Source organism: Silurus meridionalis, chromosome 22 (genome assembly GCF_014805685.1).
Source record: "Silurus meridionalis isolate SWU-2019-XX chromosome 22, ASM1480568v1, whole genome shotgun sequence".
Taxonomy (NCBI): Eukaryota; Metazoa; Chordata; class Actinopteri; order Siluriformes; family Siluridae; genus Silurus; species Silurus meridionalis.
The window spans coordinates 7,270,143-7,288,286 of record NC_060905.1 but is presented as its reverse complement, the minus strand read 5'-3'; the positions used below and the strand labels follow the sequence as shown (position 1 = coordinate 7,288,286).

General features: G+C 39.3%; 1 protein-coding gene across 5 annotated transcripts in view; it reads right to left on the bottom strand.

The window, feature by feature from the left end:
• Positions 1-18,144, bottom strand: part of axin1 (axin 1) — a 32,186-nt gene that overhangs the window by 11,547 nt on the left and 2,495 nt on the right. Inside the window, exons 1-2 of one of the 5 annotated variants that reach the window (XM_046834771.1) lie at positions 16,860-17,136; positions 13,841-14,812 (exon numbers count right to left, since the gene is read on the bottom strand). In XM_046834771.1, coding sequence (XP_046690727.1) covers positions 13,841-14,733 — 893 coding nt within the window. In that variant the 5' untranslated portion in view covers positions 14,734-14,812; positions 16,860-17,136. Of the gene's footprint in view, positions 1-13,840; positions 14,813-15,180; positions 16,762-16,859; positions 17,137-18,144 lie in introns of those variants that run through there. The other 4 variants (XM_046834775.1, XM_046834776.1, XM_046834772.1 and 1 more) reach the window with 4 other exon arrangements.

Here is an 18,144-nt window from a genome sequence, read left to right as displayed (position 1 = left end):
TTTGCGCTTGTTTTCTGATGAAAACAAGCGCAGTTCTTCCTCTGGGTAATTTATAAACCAGAAACATCTTGAGAATATACTTCAAACAAGAAGGTGCTTATTGAAGACATTTCATTCTAAAGCTATTTCATTCATTTTACCCTGAAGTGACCCTGACCATACTTGGATAAATTTTTAAATCTAACTAGCTCATCAGTAATACAGTGACAGGACAGTTACAATGAAAATTGTAAATAGTACATAACCTACAAACATTTAACCACTAGTTCTTGAGCTATCTCGCTATTGAGAATTTCCCAACGACGACCTGAAAACGTGACGATTAGTTGACAATATCTACATTATTTGCTTGGAAAAAAAATGCTCTAATGCAGTATAAATATTTCAGAAGGGTTCAAGAGATATAAAGATGCGAAAAGCAGCTAAAACCTATTAATTTCCTACTGAGTGAAATCTATTACAGATAAACAACCACACAGGAAGAAATAACTACACTCAAAGAAAATGTGCACGCAACACCATGCAACCAGTAATGCTGCAGACCTGTATTTGCCAGTAAAAAAGAAAGAAGAAGAAAAAAAAAAACTTTTTGCAAGATCTCAGAACTTTCTTCAGTTCAAGCTGAAGTAATAAAGTACACAATATAGACAAAACTATTGGGACATCAGACTTTTCCAGCCATATGTGGTTCTTCTTTAAACCTTTATATCAAAGTTGTAAAGGATGTCTTCGGATGCAGTTGAATTCATTTTTTCCGCTTGCGCTCTGACCTCAACCCTAACACCTTTGGGATGAACTGGAATGCTGATTGCACTCCAGACCTCCTCACCCTACATAAGTACCGGACTAAACTAACCTTCTTGAAGCTGAATGAGCACAACCACACTCTAATATCTAATGGAACATCTTCCCAGAAGAGAGGATATTATAACAGAAAATGGGAACTAAATATGAAATGAGATGTTCAAAAGCACATACAATCATATGGTCAGATGTCCACATAGTGTACATTTGTCACATATACTGACAGCTAACCAGTTGCATTAACAAGTTTTCAAACAAATGAGGGTGAACAATATCAATGTAAACAGACTGACGAACTTAGTTTATCTGTGAAACGTTCTAAAGTCATCAGGATTGTTGACATGATCTGCAGCTCGAATCAAAAAACAGTCACTTTAAATTAAAAAATCCAGAAGACTAGCAAAAAAACTAACAGGAAGACCATTTGTGTTAGTAAGCCATAATGCTACATTATAGTATTCAAGTATGTGATTTGAGACACAACATTAGATTGTTTATTTAGTTGGGGACATAACATCATGCTGTATTGCTCACAATAGGCAGGTCAGTAATGCACGTGGGCACATGGCATTGATTTCTCAGGACATGCACAAGCAAAATCTTAGACATGTACATATAGTTAAAAGAAGGTATAAAGAGAAGCATGAGAGTTATGGCCAGTCAAGTTTTATGGACATTTGGTGCAACCCAGATGAGGATGGGTTCCCTCTTGAGTCTGGTTCCTCTCAAGGTTTCTTCCTTATGCCATCTCAGGGAGTTTTTCCTTGCCCCAGTTGCTCAAACTTTAATGCCCATTGATTGTTTTAAATCAAAATAATTCAAACTTCTAATCCAGCTAGGATATTTGAGCCTTTTATGTAATCTGATGTCTGTTAAGACAAAATATTCAGAGTAAACCAGCATGGTCAAAAAACCCACAGTGGGAAATCACTATCACAGAACACACCTTATTTACATTAGAACCATTTAATGATGTAGCTATTCTCTCAGTGTTACTGGAAAAAGGTTACAAGCCAAACAATTAAGATTTCCTCCCTGATTATAAACACTACATAATGCACATTCTGCAAGCAAATATGATTAAATAGACCAAAAACGCAAATATAAGAAACCAAGCATTCTGGTACATGCAACAGTGGCTGAGGTGTTCTGAAGTGAGAAAACATTTGCTGGTCATCGGACCAATTATTGAAATGGAGACAGTGTTCAGTTTTTGTTAACCCGTTATTTTACACCCCAAACACAAATTATGCCCTAAAGCCAACTCCCAAACAATTTAGGAACTTCTATTTTTATCTGCATTGCATTTTTATCTGCTTAATTTTAACCGCACATAAAAAAGGCAGAATATTCAATAGTTGTCTCACCAATTGAACCACTACTGCTTACCGTATTTTTCGGACTATAAGCGACTACTTTTTCCCCACGTTTTGAACCCCGCGGCTTAAACAACAAAGCGGCTTATTTAAAAAGATAAACACCTGAGAGAAATAGTCGTGAAAGGAAGGAGGAAGACTGAACAATGACTTTCTTGGTAGGCTACTGTTTAGATACAAGCCGTTGTAACGTGTTGAGTCTGGGTGAAGGGAGAGCTCGCTAACTCCAGTTGCAACAGAAATCATATAAGCACAGACAGGTTTCCAAAACTCGTGCTTTTTTATTTTTCTTGGCAACAGCGTTACAGGTTAGTCAAAGAAACTTGGAAATGAGCATCAGAAAATAATAAGGATATATTCCTCGGTCTTGCACACATGCAGTAATACGGGAAAAATGCTGTGCCAGGCTATTCCCAAAATACCGCTATGCTCCTAAAGGAAGCGCAACATATTTCCCCCGTTACACCATGTGTAACGTGTCTTTTGTTAAAGCCTGTGTAAAGTTCATTAGTTTCAGTGTTCAAAAATTTGTTATGTTCAAAAGAAAAATATTTGTAAAATTCAGTGGGTGCGGCTTATATATGGGTGCGCTTTATAGTCCGGAAATTACAGTATTTAAATTTGCATGCAATCTGCCTCATTAATCGATGTTAGCAAAGTTGTATGACTCTTTCTTTACTCTTGGGCATGGGTACGTTGATCACCTGCGTTCAAAAGGACACAGCTCATTTGCATGTTGTGATGCCAACAAAACTCCACAAAAAGGTCAAGTGCACAGACACCTGGGAACATAACATGAACAATGACAGGAAAGGCTGAAATGCAGTAGAAGAGATCATTCGGACTTACATCTATGGTAATAAAATACACACACACACACAGGAAAAACTTCTATTTTTATAACCTCTGGTGACAAAAAACGATTTTGTAAAAAAAAAAAAAAAAAAAAAAAAAAAAAAAAAAAAAAGATTTGAGTATATGGTATTTTTCAGTAGAGTAAATGTATTTTTTCCAATCGAAAAAGTACAAACATTCAGAAAGAAAAAATAAACCAAAAAACAAACAGAAAAAGTAAACAGTTCCTCTTTCCACATTCATCAGGTTTTACAAACAAAATTCAGATGTTTTATTAATCAGGAATTGCCACTACCTTGCTTTTGGAGCACACAGGTGTGTGCGCCTACATCACACAAAGAAGAAAAGACATCTGCCCGGCCCTGAGAGAAACAACTGCTCAGAAAGGTTAAGGCCATTTCCAAAAAAAATTCCCATTCTACAACGAGAAGGATGGTTTCATTCAAAAACAGGAAATTCAGTCTAAGGATGGAGCATTTCATTCTTAGAATTAAAAAAAAAAAAAAAAAAAAAAAAAAAACTCTAGGCCCTCTATCATGTGGCCTCTGTGTTTACATTATATATGTATGTTCATGACAGTGCAATCATCAAACAAGAACTTTCTTGTGGAATAGTGGCCAAAAAAAAAAAGTTCCTTTCCTCCCAAAAAACCCTAAATAATAATAGTGTAACCTGGGTCTACAAAACGGCACTTAAAGCTTTAGAAACCATATCCTTTGAACTGATGAGACAGAAATGTTAGGTCATCATGCAAAGGGCCATATTTGGGGGAAAAAAACAACCACAGTAACATTTTGTGCAAACAGAACAAACATCCCAGTGGAAACCGGAAAAAAATATAAAAAGATGATAACCTAGGTGCATAAGTATGCACACCCACTAAGTAATACTTTATTCAAGTGCCTTTTTATTTTACTTCCCCACTCAGTCTGATTGGGTACGAGTCTATCACTATGAGTTTATCACTATGGTCCACTTTGATTCGCCATAATTTTTCCACACCTTTAAAATTACAGTCTAGATCAATCAATCTGCAAGTGTATCGCTTGGGCACAGCCCACTTTGAGTCACAGATTTTTAGTTTGATTCAAATCTGGACATTTATCCTCTTTAAGCTGTTCTTTTGTTCATTTGGATATACGGATTGGGTCGTTTATTTGCTGAAAGGTGAAATTCCTTTTTACAGTATCTTCAGCTTACAAGCAGAGACCTGAAGGTTTTGCACTAAAATCTATTTGCATTATTTTCTTTCTTTAAAGTTTTAGAATGAATAAATACAGTGCTGGGGGGAGGGAAAAAATAAAAACTATTTGCATTTATAGCAATCAATGATTTCCTTTTTCTATCTAAAATGTAAAAAAAAAAAATTAAATTAAATACATTTTTGACTGAAAAAATACCCTAAAGCCTGATGCTGCCATCATTATGCTACACTTTGGGCTTTGTGATCTTTTTTTGCACCTTTTTGAATTGTAGAATAATTATTTAATCATATACCTTATAAGACCGTTTTGCCACATGGTTTGGGATCATTATAAAGCTTGGACGTGGGTTTTTGGTTTTTTTTTTGCTTCTGTCTGGCCACCTTACCCCATAGCCCAGGTGTGAGGAATACAAGAGATTATTGTTACATGCAGAGAGTAACAACAGCCTCTCTATTTTCTTTTTTAGAAATTTCCCCACTGTGGGACGAATAAAGGTTTATCTTATCTAATGTCACTGCAGGTCTCCTCCTTGATGGTCTTTGGGGTATTCCATAATACATCTTAAGTTTCAGAAATTCATTTATGACCCTCTTTCTGATCGATACCTTTCAAAATGTGAGATACCATTCATGCTCTGTACACTTCTTATGTAACAGTTAGAGGAAACTATAAAAAAATCCTAGAGACACAGTTGATTTTTTTTTTATATCTATATAAAGACATACAACCCTTTCAAAAACTGTTCAAGATGAGGATGAGTTTGGGGAGAAAACCAGGTACAACTAATAAGGACAAGTTTCCATGGCAAACCTGCTATAAGTAAACAATTGGGCTGGGCCTGGGTAAATAAAAAGAATTGTCAAATTTTATAACCAATTTATAGAAATAAAATTGGTTTTAGATGTTGACCTATTTTAAATATAATTGCACTAGTTACTGATTATGACCCAACATTATTCTATGAATTATTAACTAATTGGCGATCAATGAAGCTCTTAAAAGAGACACAATCAATAGGTTTATAACAAGCTACCTGCTGATAAAAGTGAAATGTCTTACTGCAGAGCCTTTTAAAATTGTGATTAGATCTGCATCAACTAATAGGTGATTAGGGTTGCTCAAGTTTCAGGTTAGCGAGAAGGCATAACGGCCAAATGGCGGAGAATACAGGGTCAACCTGCATCAGGAAAAAGTGTGGGTTCCAAGTCACGGATGATGGAAAAATTAGCACGGTGAGCAAAAACTGTTGTTGTGTAAACTTTTTGCTAACTTCGGGAAAGTCACAGTAGATCTGTTCAGTTGTGTCTCACGAGCATCAGGTTGCGCAATCCACTCGCTCACGAAATGATGGATTCCATTAAAACGGTGTGAACAAACACCAAATCTAAAAGCAGCAAATAACAGCAGCAGTAATCGATTACTTTTTAGTCAATGTTGTGGTTTTCAGCAAATGCTTATACATTTGTACATCAATGCACACGTTTGTATATTTTTGAAATGTTTGTTTATTTAATTTATGCATACATTTAATAATTGTACAAAATGTAATTTGTTATATATTCTAGATCTTTATCTTTACAACTAAACAACATGTCTTTAACAAAAATTGTCAAAAGAATTTTATATTGATTTTTTTTAAGCATGGTTGTTAACTTGCCAACTGCAATTATCATTAAAAACAATACAAATGTTGATTTATGCAAATTGCTTCACCTTAGATATTCAAATGGCGTTTTGTTTTACAGCATGAGTGAATTTGTTTAAGGAGAAATCCCCCATGCCCTCCTCAACAAGCAGCCACTTTTTTGCCCCCTGTATTTTATTGATCGATGATATAAAGCCTTGCCTCCACAAAGAACAGTAGGAATAGCCGCATGCCATGTGAACTGTAGTAATTATACTGAAGGAATTTGTTATGAGCTTTGTGCTAGGACTTATAAAAGGGAGTAAGAGGAGGGGAGTAGAGCGGAGTTTACTGCAGCCTCCAGTGATTATTCCCATCTTTCACCCTCATCCTCGGCCTTCTTATGATCTGAGCAGCAGGCATGTCAATATTCACAAAGCCTGTGGAGAGATGCTCCCCTGCCTTCAGCAACATCAAGCTGCTTGCCACTCTGTTCGATTCCTCACCAAACAGCGGCTCATGAAATCCGCAGACAAGAGTGTCAGGATCATCACTCTGATTGCACATATAACATCAATTCGGTTCTCCTTTTGCAATTATTTAGGGGAGACTACCTTGGCAGCGCATTAAAAATCCTCAAAGTGTCACCCAACACCACAAGAAAAGTTTGAAGTGTGTGAGGAATCCATTACCCAGACTCTTCCAAACATTTTTATTTTTCTTGAATACCTCCTCCTTATACTGAGAATTATCTTCACCATGCTTCTTCCTAGCACCTCTGGAGCTACCATGATTGATTTATGAAAAGGTAAAACAGGTAGCACAGGTAGAAGAACAAGACCAACATTTAGGTTTCAATATCTCAAATTACAAATTCACAATAACTTTGCAGTCTTGAGTTCGTAAAATGTTCTTTTCCCCCCCAAACTAACATTAAACATGCTTTGAAAACACTGATTACAGCTGGAGGAGTATAGATGCGCCATCTGACTGACCTCTGGAAAGTATATTCAATCACCTGCTAGAAGAGGAGGGAATCGTTTCTCCGGTTGCAGCAAACATGTTCACAGACAAATTGACAAATAAGTAGAAATACCGAACTCGGAGCAAAAACTAAATGTTTCAGGCTGTAGCAGCGTGTGCACTGGCACTGGTTTCGCAATTCACAGTTCGAAGTAAGATCTGCTGGTTGAGCTCATGAGCGCTGAATCCACAGATTCTGTACATTATATTAGTAAATGAAGTGTCCAAATTCTAACAACAAGTGTTGCATATAGTTGTGACATGCCTTGCAAGCAAAGTATATGCGCCAACCACCTGAAGTTGCACCACACTGAAAATCTCTAGTCAGCTAGGAAAAGCAATTTTTCCTAAAGTCCAAAATACAGTATGGAAGATTAAAGTCTATGGCTGCTGACAATGTGATGTAGAGATCACGGAAGAAATAATGTTCAATAAACTTTGACACTGAAGAACCTCAGGTTTGCAGAATTTGAATCACAAATGATGCTATGACCAGGTGTTTTGTAATTATGTGAGAGAGAGATTTGTCCGTGACCCTAAACCCTGACAAAAAGACATAACTTTGATGAAAATGACCAAAAAAAAGGGAGTGTGATCTGGTCGAACGCCAAGCAGGTGTCTGCTTTGTACTTCATGCGTGGCTTTAATGCACTTACACAAACAGCGGTACAGCAAGGGTCACTGTTCACATATTCCCTGCTTATAATGATGCAGAGGATTTAAAAGCAAAAATCAGAGGCACAACATTCCTGTCTAGCAAAGTGACTAAAAAGCTCTATTTCTCTTTAAATCTTTCTGCTGTTGTCATGATCCTGATCATTAACCTGACATTCAAAAGCATTTACTAATCAAGTCTGAGATGCAAATGAGGACTACCAATAGGTTTTAAGGAAATGGGCATAAAATATGGCACCTCTGTTCTGGCACTCAGTGTGGCTCGCTATTTTCAAATATTAGCACATTTTGAGACATTTGTAATATTTGTAAAATAAGCAAATATAACGAGAAGGCAAGGTTACCACATCCTCTAGATCCATGTCAAGCTACATGCTTAGACAGTAGAGACAAATTCCGGTGAACATGCAGACAAAGAATGTCTCAAGTTATCAATATGGCACAAACCTCCACACTCCAGCAAAAACTACAAACAATGTGCTTTCTTTATAGAACTTAAAAGTTAAACAAATCTGAATATAAATTACAAATGTTTGAATTTCGGATGTGTCGTCCCTTGTGATGGGCGGTGTACGGTCTCATACCGAACACCAGTGTTTATTTTTGTTATGATATGAATTTTTAGTATACTGCAACAAGCATGTCGCTTAAACAACGTTCGGAACGCAGCGTGGCGCGTCACTGTTTGAGGGGTCCCTTTTCACTGTTGCACTGGTGAGGGCACAGCTGCATGTGTTACTAAGCGTGACGGTGAAGACTGGTAGAATAGACATTGAAAGTAGAGACCCGCACTCCCGCGGGACCTGACGCAAAGGAGTACGGACCGGGACAAGATTTGATAGGTGAATGCAGGTGCGGGCGGTAAAATGCCCGTGTGTGCGGGAGAATACAATTACTCGCGGGATTTACACAAAAGGGTCTTAAACTTTTTTATAAACTTATTTATCTAATACACAAAAGCAACAATGGCAACTAAATACAATTATTTACAGGCACAAGGTCAGACGCGAACTCGTGTGGTTCATGTGTGGAGCACACCGAGGAAAAATGTCTGAAGCGCAAGTCAGAGGCGAATCACTGTATTAAAGAAAGTACACCACCACATTGGCCTGATTTTTTTTTTCTTTTAATAAGATATTGTTTCAGTTGATGTTCTATGTTCTGAAAAGTTCCTTGTTCATGTCCCTGTTCATCATTGACACAAAATGTCAAACTCAAATAAAACAGAACATGTTTGTTATTTTGTTTTTATATTTCTATTCAAAAGGGAAGCAAGTGAAAAAACAACAACAAAAAAGCAGAGTAGCAGAAAGAAACAGTCAGTGCATTAAAAATAAAACTACTTCGGGCTTTTGTGAGCGGGAGAAAATATTTTGCGAGAGCAGGACAGAACCTTGCAGGAGCTTTGATAAAGTTTCAGTTGGTACCTTCACCAAGTTGCACTTGTTTTATATTTTCTTTTTAGAGCTACTTGAATACTGTGTAGTTTGCCTGGGCTTGAACTTAAATAAATAGTACAGTAATCCCCTGCTTTACCGTGGTTCAAATCTCGTGCCACCGGTTTATCGCAGAATTGCATTTGCAACATTACTAGTTTGTTTGAGTTTTATGTTGACAAATTATCAATAAAAATATAATTATAAAATGAAGTAAAATGTTAACAGTACAGTACTGTATACATCAGCATTTTTGGGGTGGCGTCAGTTTAACGCAGACGGCTTTGTCGTCACGAGGGAAATCTGTATTATTAATGCAAGTTGCACACCGTTACTATTTATTTGCTTAAATATTTTGTATGCAAGTTGACTTTGCATGCTGTTCATTTGTTAAAGAAGTCTAAACTTTGCAGTTACAGGGGAAGGGGATTGTCATGCAGTCTGGTTCCTTCAGCTTATAAGAATCGTGAGTGTCACCTCTTTGTAAACAGCTTCATTTTGTGGGGCCTTGCAAACCTGTAATACTAGTGTGAAATTTTTCTACACTCATCGTGACAGTAAAATAGGGCATTCTAAGTCAATCTACTGCAGTATTTCCTTTCTCAATCAAAATGTGGTCAATACCCAGTCATACATGGGGAAAAATAGATAAATAAATAAAAAACACCATATTATACCCTAAAACTAGTAGAATTTTGAAAAATACAGTGATAAATGTATATAAAAGTTCTACTAAAACACCTCTTGGACACCGATGACTACCAGGAAGCTAGAATAGTCTTACTAGCTCAAACACAGGCTGACTTACACTTTTGTATACACAAGTATATAAATACTTACATTGGTCACACACTAAACACAAGTGTAGAAAACAAGCTATTAGTAAGTTTTTAAACAATAAAAAAAAAAAAGTTTCATTTGTTTGTCCTGTCTACAAATGTCTACATTTTCAGATATTCATGGATATTTATGCCTAATTTACATAAACATTTTATTTATTGTGCATTAAAACCATAACGCAGCTTAAAAATTTTAAATATGAAATGATTCAGATTAGTTGTGTAATATTCCATAGCTGAGAATTTACCCAGGCTACATCACGCTGTACACATCAGTCCCTGATTCAAATTCAAGTTAATCTTTTTGTTTGTTTGTTTTTTAAAATCAACAAAGCAAAACCAAATAACTGAACTTTGACAAAATTGTGCCAGTCCAGATAAACAGAACGTTAGAAGTGTTGAAAACTGAATGTTATGGCCACCGTTTAAAAATAAATGAACTAAAATTACAGGACTCAGAGTTAGATCTTCACACTTTACATCAGAAATATTTAAAAATAATGCGACAAGATTTAAAAAAATATATAAAGTTGTGAGATCGACGATGTATTAGATCAGGGGTCACCAAACTTTTTGAAACTGAGAGCTACTTCTTGGTTACCGACTAATGTGAGGGGCTACCAGTTTGAGATTTGCTCAATTTATCTTTAATTATATGTTATTATTAATAATATTAATCTATGTCAGGTGTGTCACACTCAATTGCACAGGGGGCCAAAACTCAAAGCACACTTTAGGTTGCGGGGAAACAGGATAAACATTTATTGAACACACTAAAACAAATTCTTTTAACATAAATATGAATAAAAAAGACAGGAAAATTATTCCAGAATAAATCAAATTTAACTTTAAATAACTTAAAATATTTTGCTCTCCATAAAAATTTCTCCTGTCAAAATTATACAAGTTAGAAATATGAACATGCTGCAAAAAAAAAAAAAACATGGGAAAAAAAAACAATAATAATTGTGCTTTTAAGTAAACATTAAACAACAACAAATCAAAACAGATTTCTTTGCTCTTATGCCATTTTATAAAAAATAATCTTAAATTTTAAATAACTTGAAATATTTTGCTCTCCATAAAAATATCTCCAGTCAAACACAATGCGTCTCACAGCTTCATCATGCAGCTCTTCAGAAACTCTCCCTCAGTAAATAACCGGCTGATGTGACTCTGATTTCTCCCTGTTTTCACACCAGCTTCACTTTGTGATTTTGCTCAGGTAAAAAAAATCTGCTGAAATGTGAGATTCTTCTTTAACTCTTCTACTTTCTGCATCTTCTGCTCTGCATTCAGGTTTTTCAGCTTCTCCTGATGTTTTGTCTCGTAGTTCCGTCTTGGATTCAATTTCTTAATTACAGCCACATTCGCTCCACTAATAAGACACGTGTTTACCGGCAGTGTCAGTAAACATATAGTCCAAATCCAATCGGTTTTGAAAGGCTCTGTTTTCAGAATCCACTTTTCTCTTGGCCATTGTGAGGGGCTTCACAATAACTTTACATTAGGGTTAAATACATCAACAGAAGCTCGACTTGATTGACGCTGGAATGTTCCCAGGTAGCCTAGCGTTTGGTAAGGCAGCTAAAGCGCTGCATTATGGGATCTGTAGTTTGTGTTTTTAGCGCTTCATATCGCCGGGCTATTAATAATAGATCTATATAAAATCCGTCCGGATATAATTGTACGTCGGGCCGGATTTGCCCGCGGGTTTGACACCCCTGATCTATGTGAGGACACTGATCATGTTAATGATTTCTCACAATAATTATCAACAATGATTTAACAAGGTAGGAAACAGCTATTGTTAGAAAAAGACCGCGGGCGACTCATGTGGTCCTTGCGGGCGATGTTGGTGACCCCTGTATTAGATCATGAACATGGAGAAATACTTTTACTTCTAGCACATCCACAACAAATAGCTACAAGTATGCGAACCTGTGAAATTGTGTCGACTTGCATTACAACACTAGTCATTATTTTTTCTTAGGGGACATAAAATATCATACAAAACAGCATTGATATGGTTTAGAAATACTTTTAAACACGCTTAAACTTGGAGACCTTTAGAGAAAACCAGCACACAAAATAGTATATAAAAGAATTTAAAAAATGTTCTGTAGTGTTCAAGGGTTTTTTACAGTTTGTATCCTTAAGGTTTCCTTTTCCTGAACGCCGTTTGTGCTGGCAGTGCTGGGGAGCTCAACTCCAGCGAACATTTCTTACTCCAAAGCACTTACTAAGCTTGGCAATTAAACGGTAAGTCAAGTGTCCTGGAGCAGGAATATTAGCAAACTGTGAAAGTGTTTATCCCTCAAACTGAAGGAACTGCAGCTAAAAGAAATGCATGCACCATCAAACAGTGCAACAAACTATCCATAGATCTTTACACTTAACCATTATTCTAAAAGCTGTTTCTGAAATGTCATGTTGATTGAGTGATTGAGACACAAGGTGGAGGATATTTGCTTTAAATGTTGTGTTAATAATAACGAGCAAATTTTACAGCATTATTATTATTATTGTTATTTTCCCACTCACGGGGAAGACAGTCATTTCTAATGCACAAAATGACGTGCAAGCAAATACTGCATCTTGTCTTAAAATCTCAGTCTATGCAGATTTATAAATCAGAATCCTTTATTGATACCATATGGAAACTGTTTGGTTGCAGTTGCTCACAAACGATTTTTAATAGATCATGAAAGAAATAAAAACGCATTATAAGACAACTGGCCTGCTATCAGACTGATATAAAATATGGAAACACAGACTGGGTTATTGGAAAACAATGCAGACATTTATCTACAAACATTTATGCTTATATACTGCAAGTATATTGAAGAGCGTTGGGAAGGAGATGCACACACGAGCTCTGGTGCTTTAACATGCCTTAACTTCACTCCTTGACACATTTTCCTTTTCTCCTCCAGCGTTAAACCGGGCTTGCGCTGGCAAAAGGGAATACACGTCAAGCTATTCTACAGGAAAGCTTTATTCTGGAATAACAGGCTGCCATTCATAAGACACCTGGGCAGAGAGAACACAAAGAGCGCCCATCTGCATCCGCTCACAGCAGGCAGAGGCACAATCAATACAACCCAGTCACTGCATGGATGCCCTTGCTCACAGGTAGACCACTGGATGGCCAGTAGTTTTGAGCATGAAGAGGAATGCTCCCAGTGCTATTTTCATTTTTGACAGGTAGACTGTGAATGCTTAGAAAACTGCCAAACATGCCTTCCTCGTCCAAGGAAGATGACTGCCCAATGCAGCAGAACCGTTCGGGTTCTGGGGGAGATTGGTTTAACTTTTTGCTATGCCTAATCGATGTCTTTAACGACCTGTATTGGCACGTGTTTTCAGTGCACGCTTAAAGAAAAAGACTGGGATAATATCACGATCTGATAGCAGTACTTCCTGCCACAATGATGTTTTTTTTTTCTTGTACTAAAACACAACCTTTTCATCATTCCACATCCGCACAGAACCATGTCACTTGACTCTTGCATCCACTGGCCATTACAATGATTTTTTTTATTTATTTATTTCTAAGGGTTTAGCTTTTAACCCATCCTGAATTCCACACCTCTCAAGAGGGCTGTACTAAACTCCACCCCTTGTTTCATGTGCTTCCTCAGGCAGTGTTTTCACTTGGGGATAATGCAGAAAAAGAAGGGTCTCAAAGCAGCGCTTACCTGTGTCTAGTCATATTAAGTCAGGACAATATCATTTTTTAAGACCGTTTGCTGATCAGCTGAGGAACTGCATGAACGCTCGACACTGGTTTAAAGCGTATATCAAATAACTGATAAAGCTACTCAGCGGTAAGCCTAAGATTATACAAAGAAGGTGTCCTTGACTATGATTCCGCTTGTGAATTGCTCTGAACTGTACTGAACTCCTCATGATTGTGGAGGAAAGACACTTCACCTAACTGTATGTCTGATGAAAAGTAAGAAGGCAGTAAACAGATTTTGACTTTAAAATATTTGCTTACCTGTACTCCCTGTTGTCCTGAAATCTCTTGCTGTTAGCTGCCCGTTGTGGTGCCGTCTCTAAGAGAAGTTTCTGGGTAAGTCGATTGCTGGGGGCCGGGTCACTCTCGCCGCACTCCTCGGTCTCTTGCTCACACCTCCACTCTTCGTCCTCGTTCACCGTTGGCAAATAGCCGGGCAGGACCTTCCCGTTCCCCGATACAGAGCTCTGATCGCTGTACAGCTTGGGGCTCTCGCCACCTGTCCTGGTGTATTCCAAATAAATGTCCGATTTGAGGAACAAAGGGTATGTGTTCTCCTCCATCACGGCTTGAATCTCCGTCTGGGCCTGGTCGAACATGGCCGGGTCGATGTGCAGCTTCATCACACAGTCCTTGATGAAGCTCTTGGTGGCCGGTTTGATCTGGCGTGACACAATGCCATTGCTGTCCAGGATGTACTTCTTGTAGATGGCCTTCGCCAGCTTCAGCTTCTTCTCCTCGTTCCCCTCACCGGTGTCCTGCTTACGGAAGCCGCTGCATGCAAACCAGAAATCCAGCACGTCAGCGCAGTCCTCCTGCTTCAGAAAGGTGCGAAACAAGTGGATTCCATCCTGGTCATCCAGCAGCGAATGCAGCGACTCGGCCCATTTTAAATAGGGCGGCGTAGGTGAGGCACTGCCCTCGGGCTCGTAGCCCAGGTCCAGATCGGGCCGTCTTGGTGTGGCTATGGAGGTCTCACACCTGAGGCTCTCGCTCTTAATGGAGTAGAAGCCCAAGCTGTATGGGCGCACATCGCCAGACACCAGCTCACCCTCCTCACCCGGGACAGGGGGACGGGGCGCATCCTCAGTGAAGCTGCCCCCAAGGTCCGCCGGGTAAGCCTTCCCTTTCACACTCATCCTTACTACGTCCATGCACCCGGTCCCAGCTCAGACCACGCTCCGCAAAAATCAGATCCAGATTTCCTCTAATGCCACTATGAAATAATTCCTCCTGAAAAAAATAAAAGAAAGAAAATAGAAGATAAAATCTCAGAATTAGTAAGAAAACTATCCACTGAATCAATATAAGGCATTTGTAAGGTAAAACCATTTAGAAACATGACAAGCCAAAACACGACAGTGTTTACTGCATTCAGCGCGGTATCTTAATCAAGCAGTGAACAGGCTGTGTATAATAAACCTCCCGAATGATAAGAGATAAGAGCGCACCACGGAGCGAAGACAATGATCAGGAAACCTATATATAACCGAGCATTTAAACAAGAGCCAGTTAAGCAAAAGACACTGGTGGCCATACGGAAACACTCTTGAACAATTGCGTGCAAGATCAAACGTCACTTCTTATCTGGATGTATTCACCTTGAGTTCTGGTTCTCGTCTCCGGTAGCCGGTATGCAGGGGGTACCTTGTTTTGCGTAACGTGGCAACATTCAGGCAGACCAGGATAAAATAAACCGTCGGTGAGCTGTAAATTAGACTAACCCTATAAAGGGTAGCTATTCAAAAAAGTACACGCCTGAAAATGGTTGTGTTCTGATAGCAAAACTGCAGCTTGGCAACTCTTCTCATACCTTTTCAGAAGCACAAACCACTGAAGTTGGTCCTTGCTTTGTAAAGAAAACCGTACTCGAAGATTCACACCTCGAGATGGTTATATCCCTATCTGATCTCTGAAAGTATGAGTTCAAAGAGCTCAGGTTTATCTGATAATGGATCAAACTGTATACTTTTCTTCCAGGCTCTACCATTAAACTACCTGCACAACTCTGAAAACCTTCTCAGAAATCTGCTCTGGACTAACAACTAAACACTCAATTCAGTATCATATCAAGTCAGAAGAATCAAACTTCCTAGGACTAGAAGGGGAAAAATACAACAATAAGCTTTAAATGAACTAGCTTTCCATTCAAACAAACTGCACCCATATAAATCGCAGGCTATTCCTATGATACAGTATCTGATGCTCATATAAATTGGATAAATCTGGATAACCACAGAGTATACATCTAGAAACAATGTGTGTGAATTCCAGGTGCTAGAACTAGCTAGCCTGCTAGCTAAGTTAGCCCCAAACAAAACAAGCTAGCTTCGTAGAGGAGTTGGAAAACATTGCAGTTCTCGGTAGCTTGGCTTCAACGACAGAGAAATGAAATGAAAAAAGAAAGCAAGAAGAAGAAGAAGAAAAAAAGAAAAGGCCTAGCGCTCTGTGCCAAAGCAGCACAAGAAGCATTTGAGATATTAGCCGAGGTTGCTAAAGTAGCTAACCGGCTAATACGGGTAGATATGCTAGCTGGTTAAGTTGATAGGATTGTTGGTTGGATTTCGCGTGGTGGAGCTCTGGCTGGCTCCCTGGGAGGAAGGCGGCCGCGGACGGCGTCCAAACACACGGTAAAAGATGAAGGTAAAATGGGGGAAAATGCGACTAGTCCAGATTTAGAGGAGAGGAGAGGGGATACCGACGGACAGCGCGTCCAGGTAGGGTTTTCTTCCCCCCGTTTCCTTTGAAGACTCCCGGTACTTTGTTGCTCTTTTCCCCGACGACATTACAGCAGTGGCCGCGCTCCCCTCCCCGCTCCCTTTGAAGTGAGAGCCACATTCACTGCATTCATGTCTTTGGCCTCGGAGTCTCCACAGCTCAGTAATTGATGGGGGAGGGGAAGAGGAGAAACAAACTCTCCACACTCTCTCTCTCTCTCTCTCTCTCTCACACACACACACACACACACACACACACACAGAGAGAGAGAGAAAACACAGGCCCTTCCGCAGTCGAGCGACAAGCGTGCAACTTTCAAACACTTGATTTCAACCACACTTCCAAAAATGCCCAGAAAAGCCCACGCGCGTCCGCGTTCCCGATGCGCGTTCCCTGACGCGCCGACCACAAGGGGAAAAAAAGGTGCGCCTCGGTATATATATATAAAAAAAAAAAATACATCAGGCACGGCACGTTTCATCTCTAGCGTAAAACCTCGAGCTCCTGAGAAAGGAGCAAGGAGGGAGAAGAAGGTGAAGGAGAGGAAAGTAGCGCTCGGTACCTGTGCAAAGCCACTTGTCGTTTTCGGGGCGCATCGGGAGCAGCGCGGCGACGTGCGGCTACATGAGAAGCGTGTCATAGGTGCGAGCCTCGGACTTTAAAAATAACAAAGGAAACAGTGCGTTCTCCACCTTTCCATAGCACTCTCGCAGTCCTGCGCCTCAATCCGATCCGCGCGCGAGTGCGTGTGTGTGTGTGTAAGAGCGAGGGATGTGTAGCGCCGCGCGCGTTCACAAATCACACTGCCGCCTGGAGAAAAAAAAGGAATACGAAGGAAAACGTGTGTGTACGTGTGTGTGTGTGCGTTCAATCCGGTCCTTAAACACACTCCCAAATGTGTTCCCATCGTATAATAAATCAGATCCAGCTTATGAGCTCCCACACACTTTAATCAAATCAAATCTGTATGTATCTTTGGAACACCTGGAAATGTTTACAAGGTGCATTTTGGAAAAGGAAAACACCAAGCACACAAAGTAAAGGTTTAAAGCTACACTATGCACATTTCTGACTGTCTGAATGTGGCACTTCCTTCTGCTGAAACCGCAAAGTTTGAAGCACAGGATTGCACAGAATGTCATCGGACGATGCCGCATCGATGTTTCCCTTCACGAGAAGTCAAATCTGTTCTAGTATGACGCTGCGTCTTTAGGCAAATCAACCTTCATGAAGATCTGCTGTGTTAAGGTTGGGGTGGAAAAACTACACAGACCCTGGACCTCAACCCCACACTACTAGGATGAACTGTTGCAATGACTGAACCCCTTGTGACTAAATGCCCACAAATCTCCACAGCCACACTCTAATATCTAGTGGAAAGCCTTCCCCAAACAGTGAAGGCAGCAGTGGTAGTAGTAGGGTAGTAGTTAAGACTTTTGACTGCTCTTTAGAAGTTTGTGGGATCTAATTCAAACTGGCCACTTGAATAAGGCCCCCGAACCCTCGACTGCTCTGTAAAGGATCAGACGATAAATGTCTAAAATGTCTAAATAAATCTGCATGTAAATAACAGGAAATAGAGAGCAACTACTGAATAGGATGCTAGTCTTTTTCAGAGCACCATGAACACACTCATTTGCACCTAGAGCCAATTTAGCATAACAGCTTAAGTGGGGGAAAGCAGAGGAACTGTTAGAGACCCATCAGAATTAATTCTGAGCTTGGGATCAAACCAGGAAGCCTAAAGAAGCAAGATGAGCCACTGCATAATACATTTCTGTATTTTTATTCAGGCACATTGAAAAAGTTAACATTCAAAGGGCAATTTGCAAAGTTTTACTCCAGCA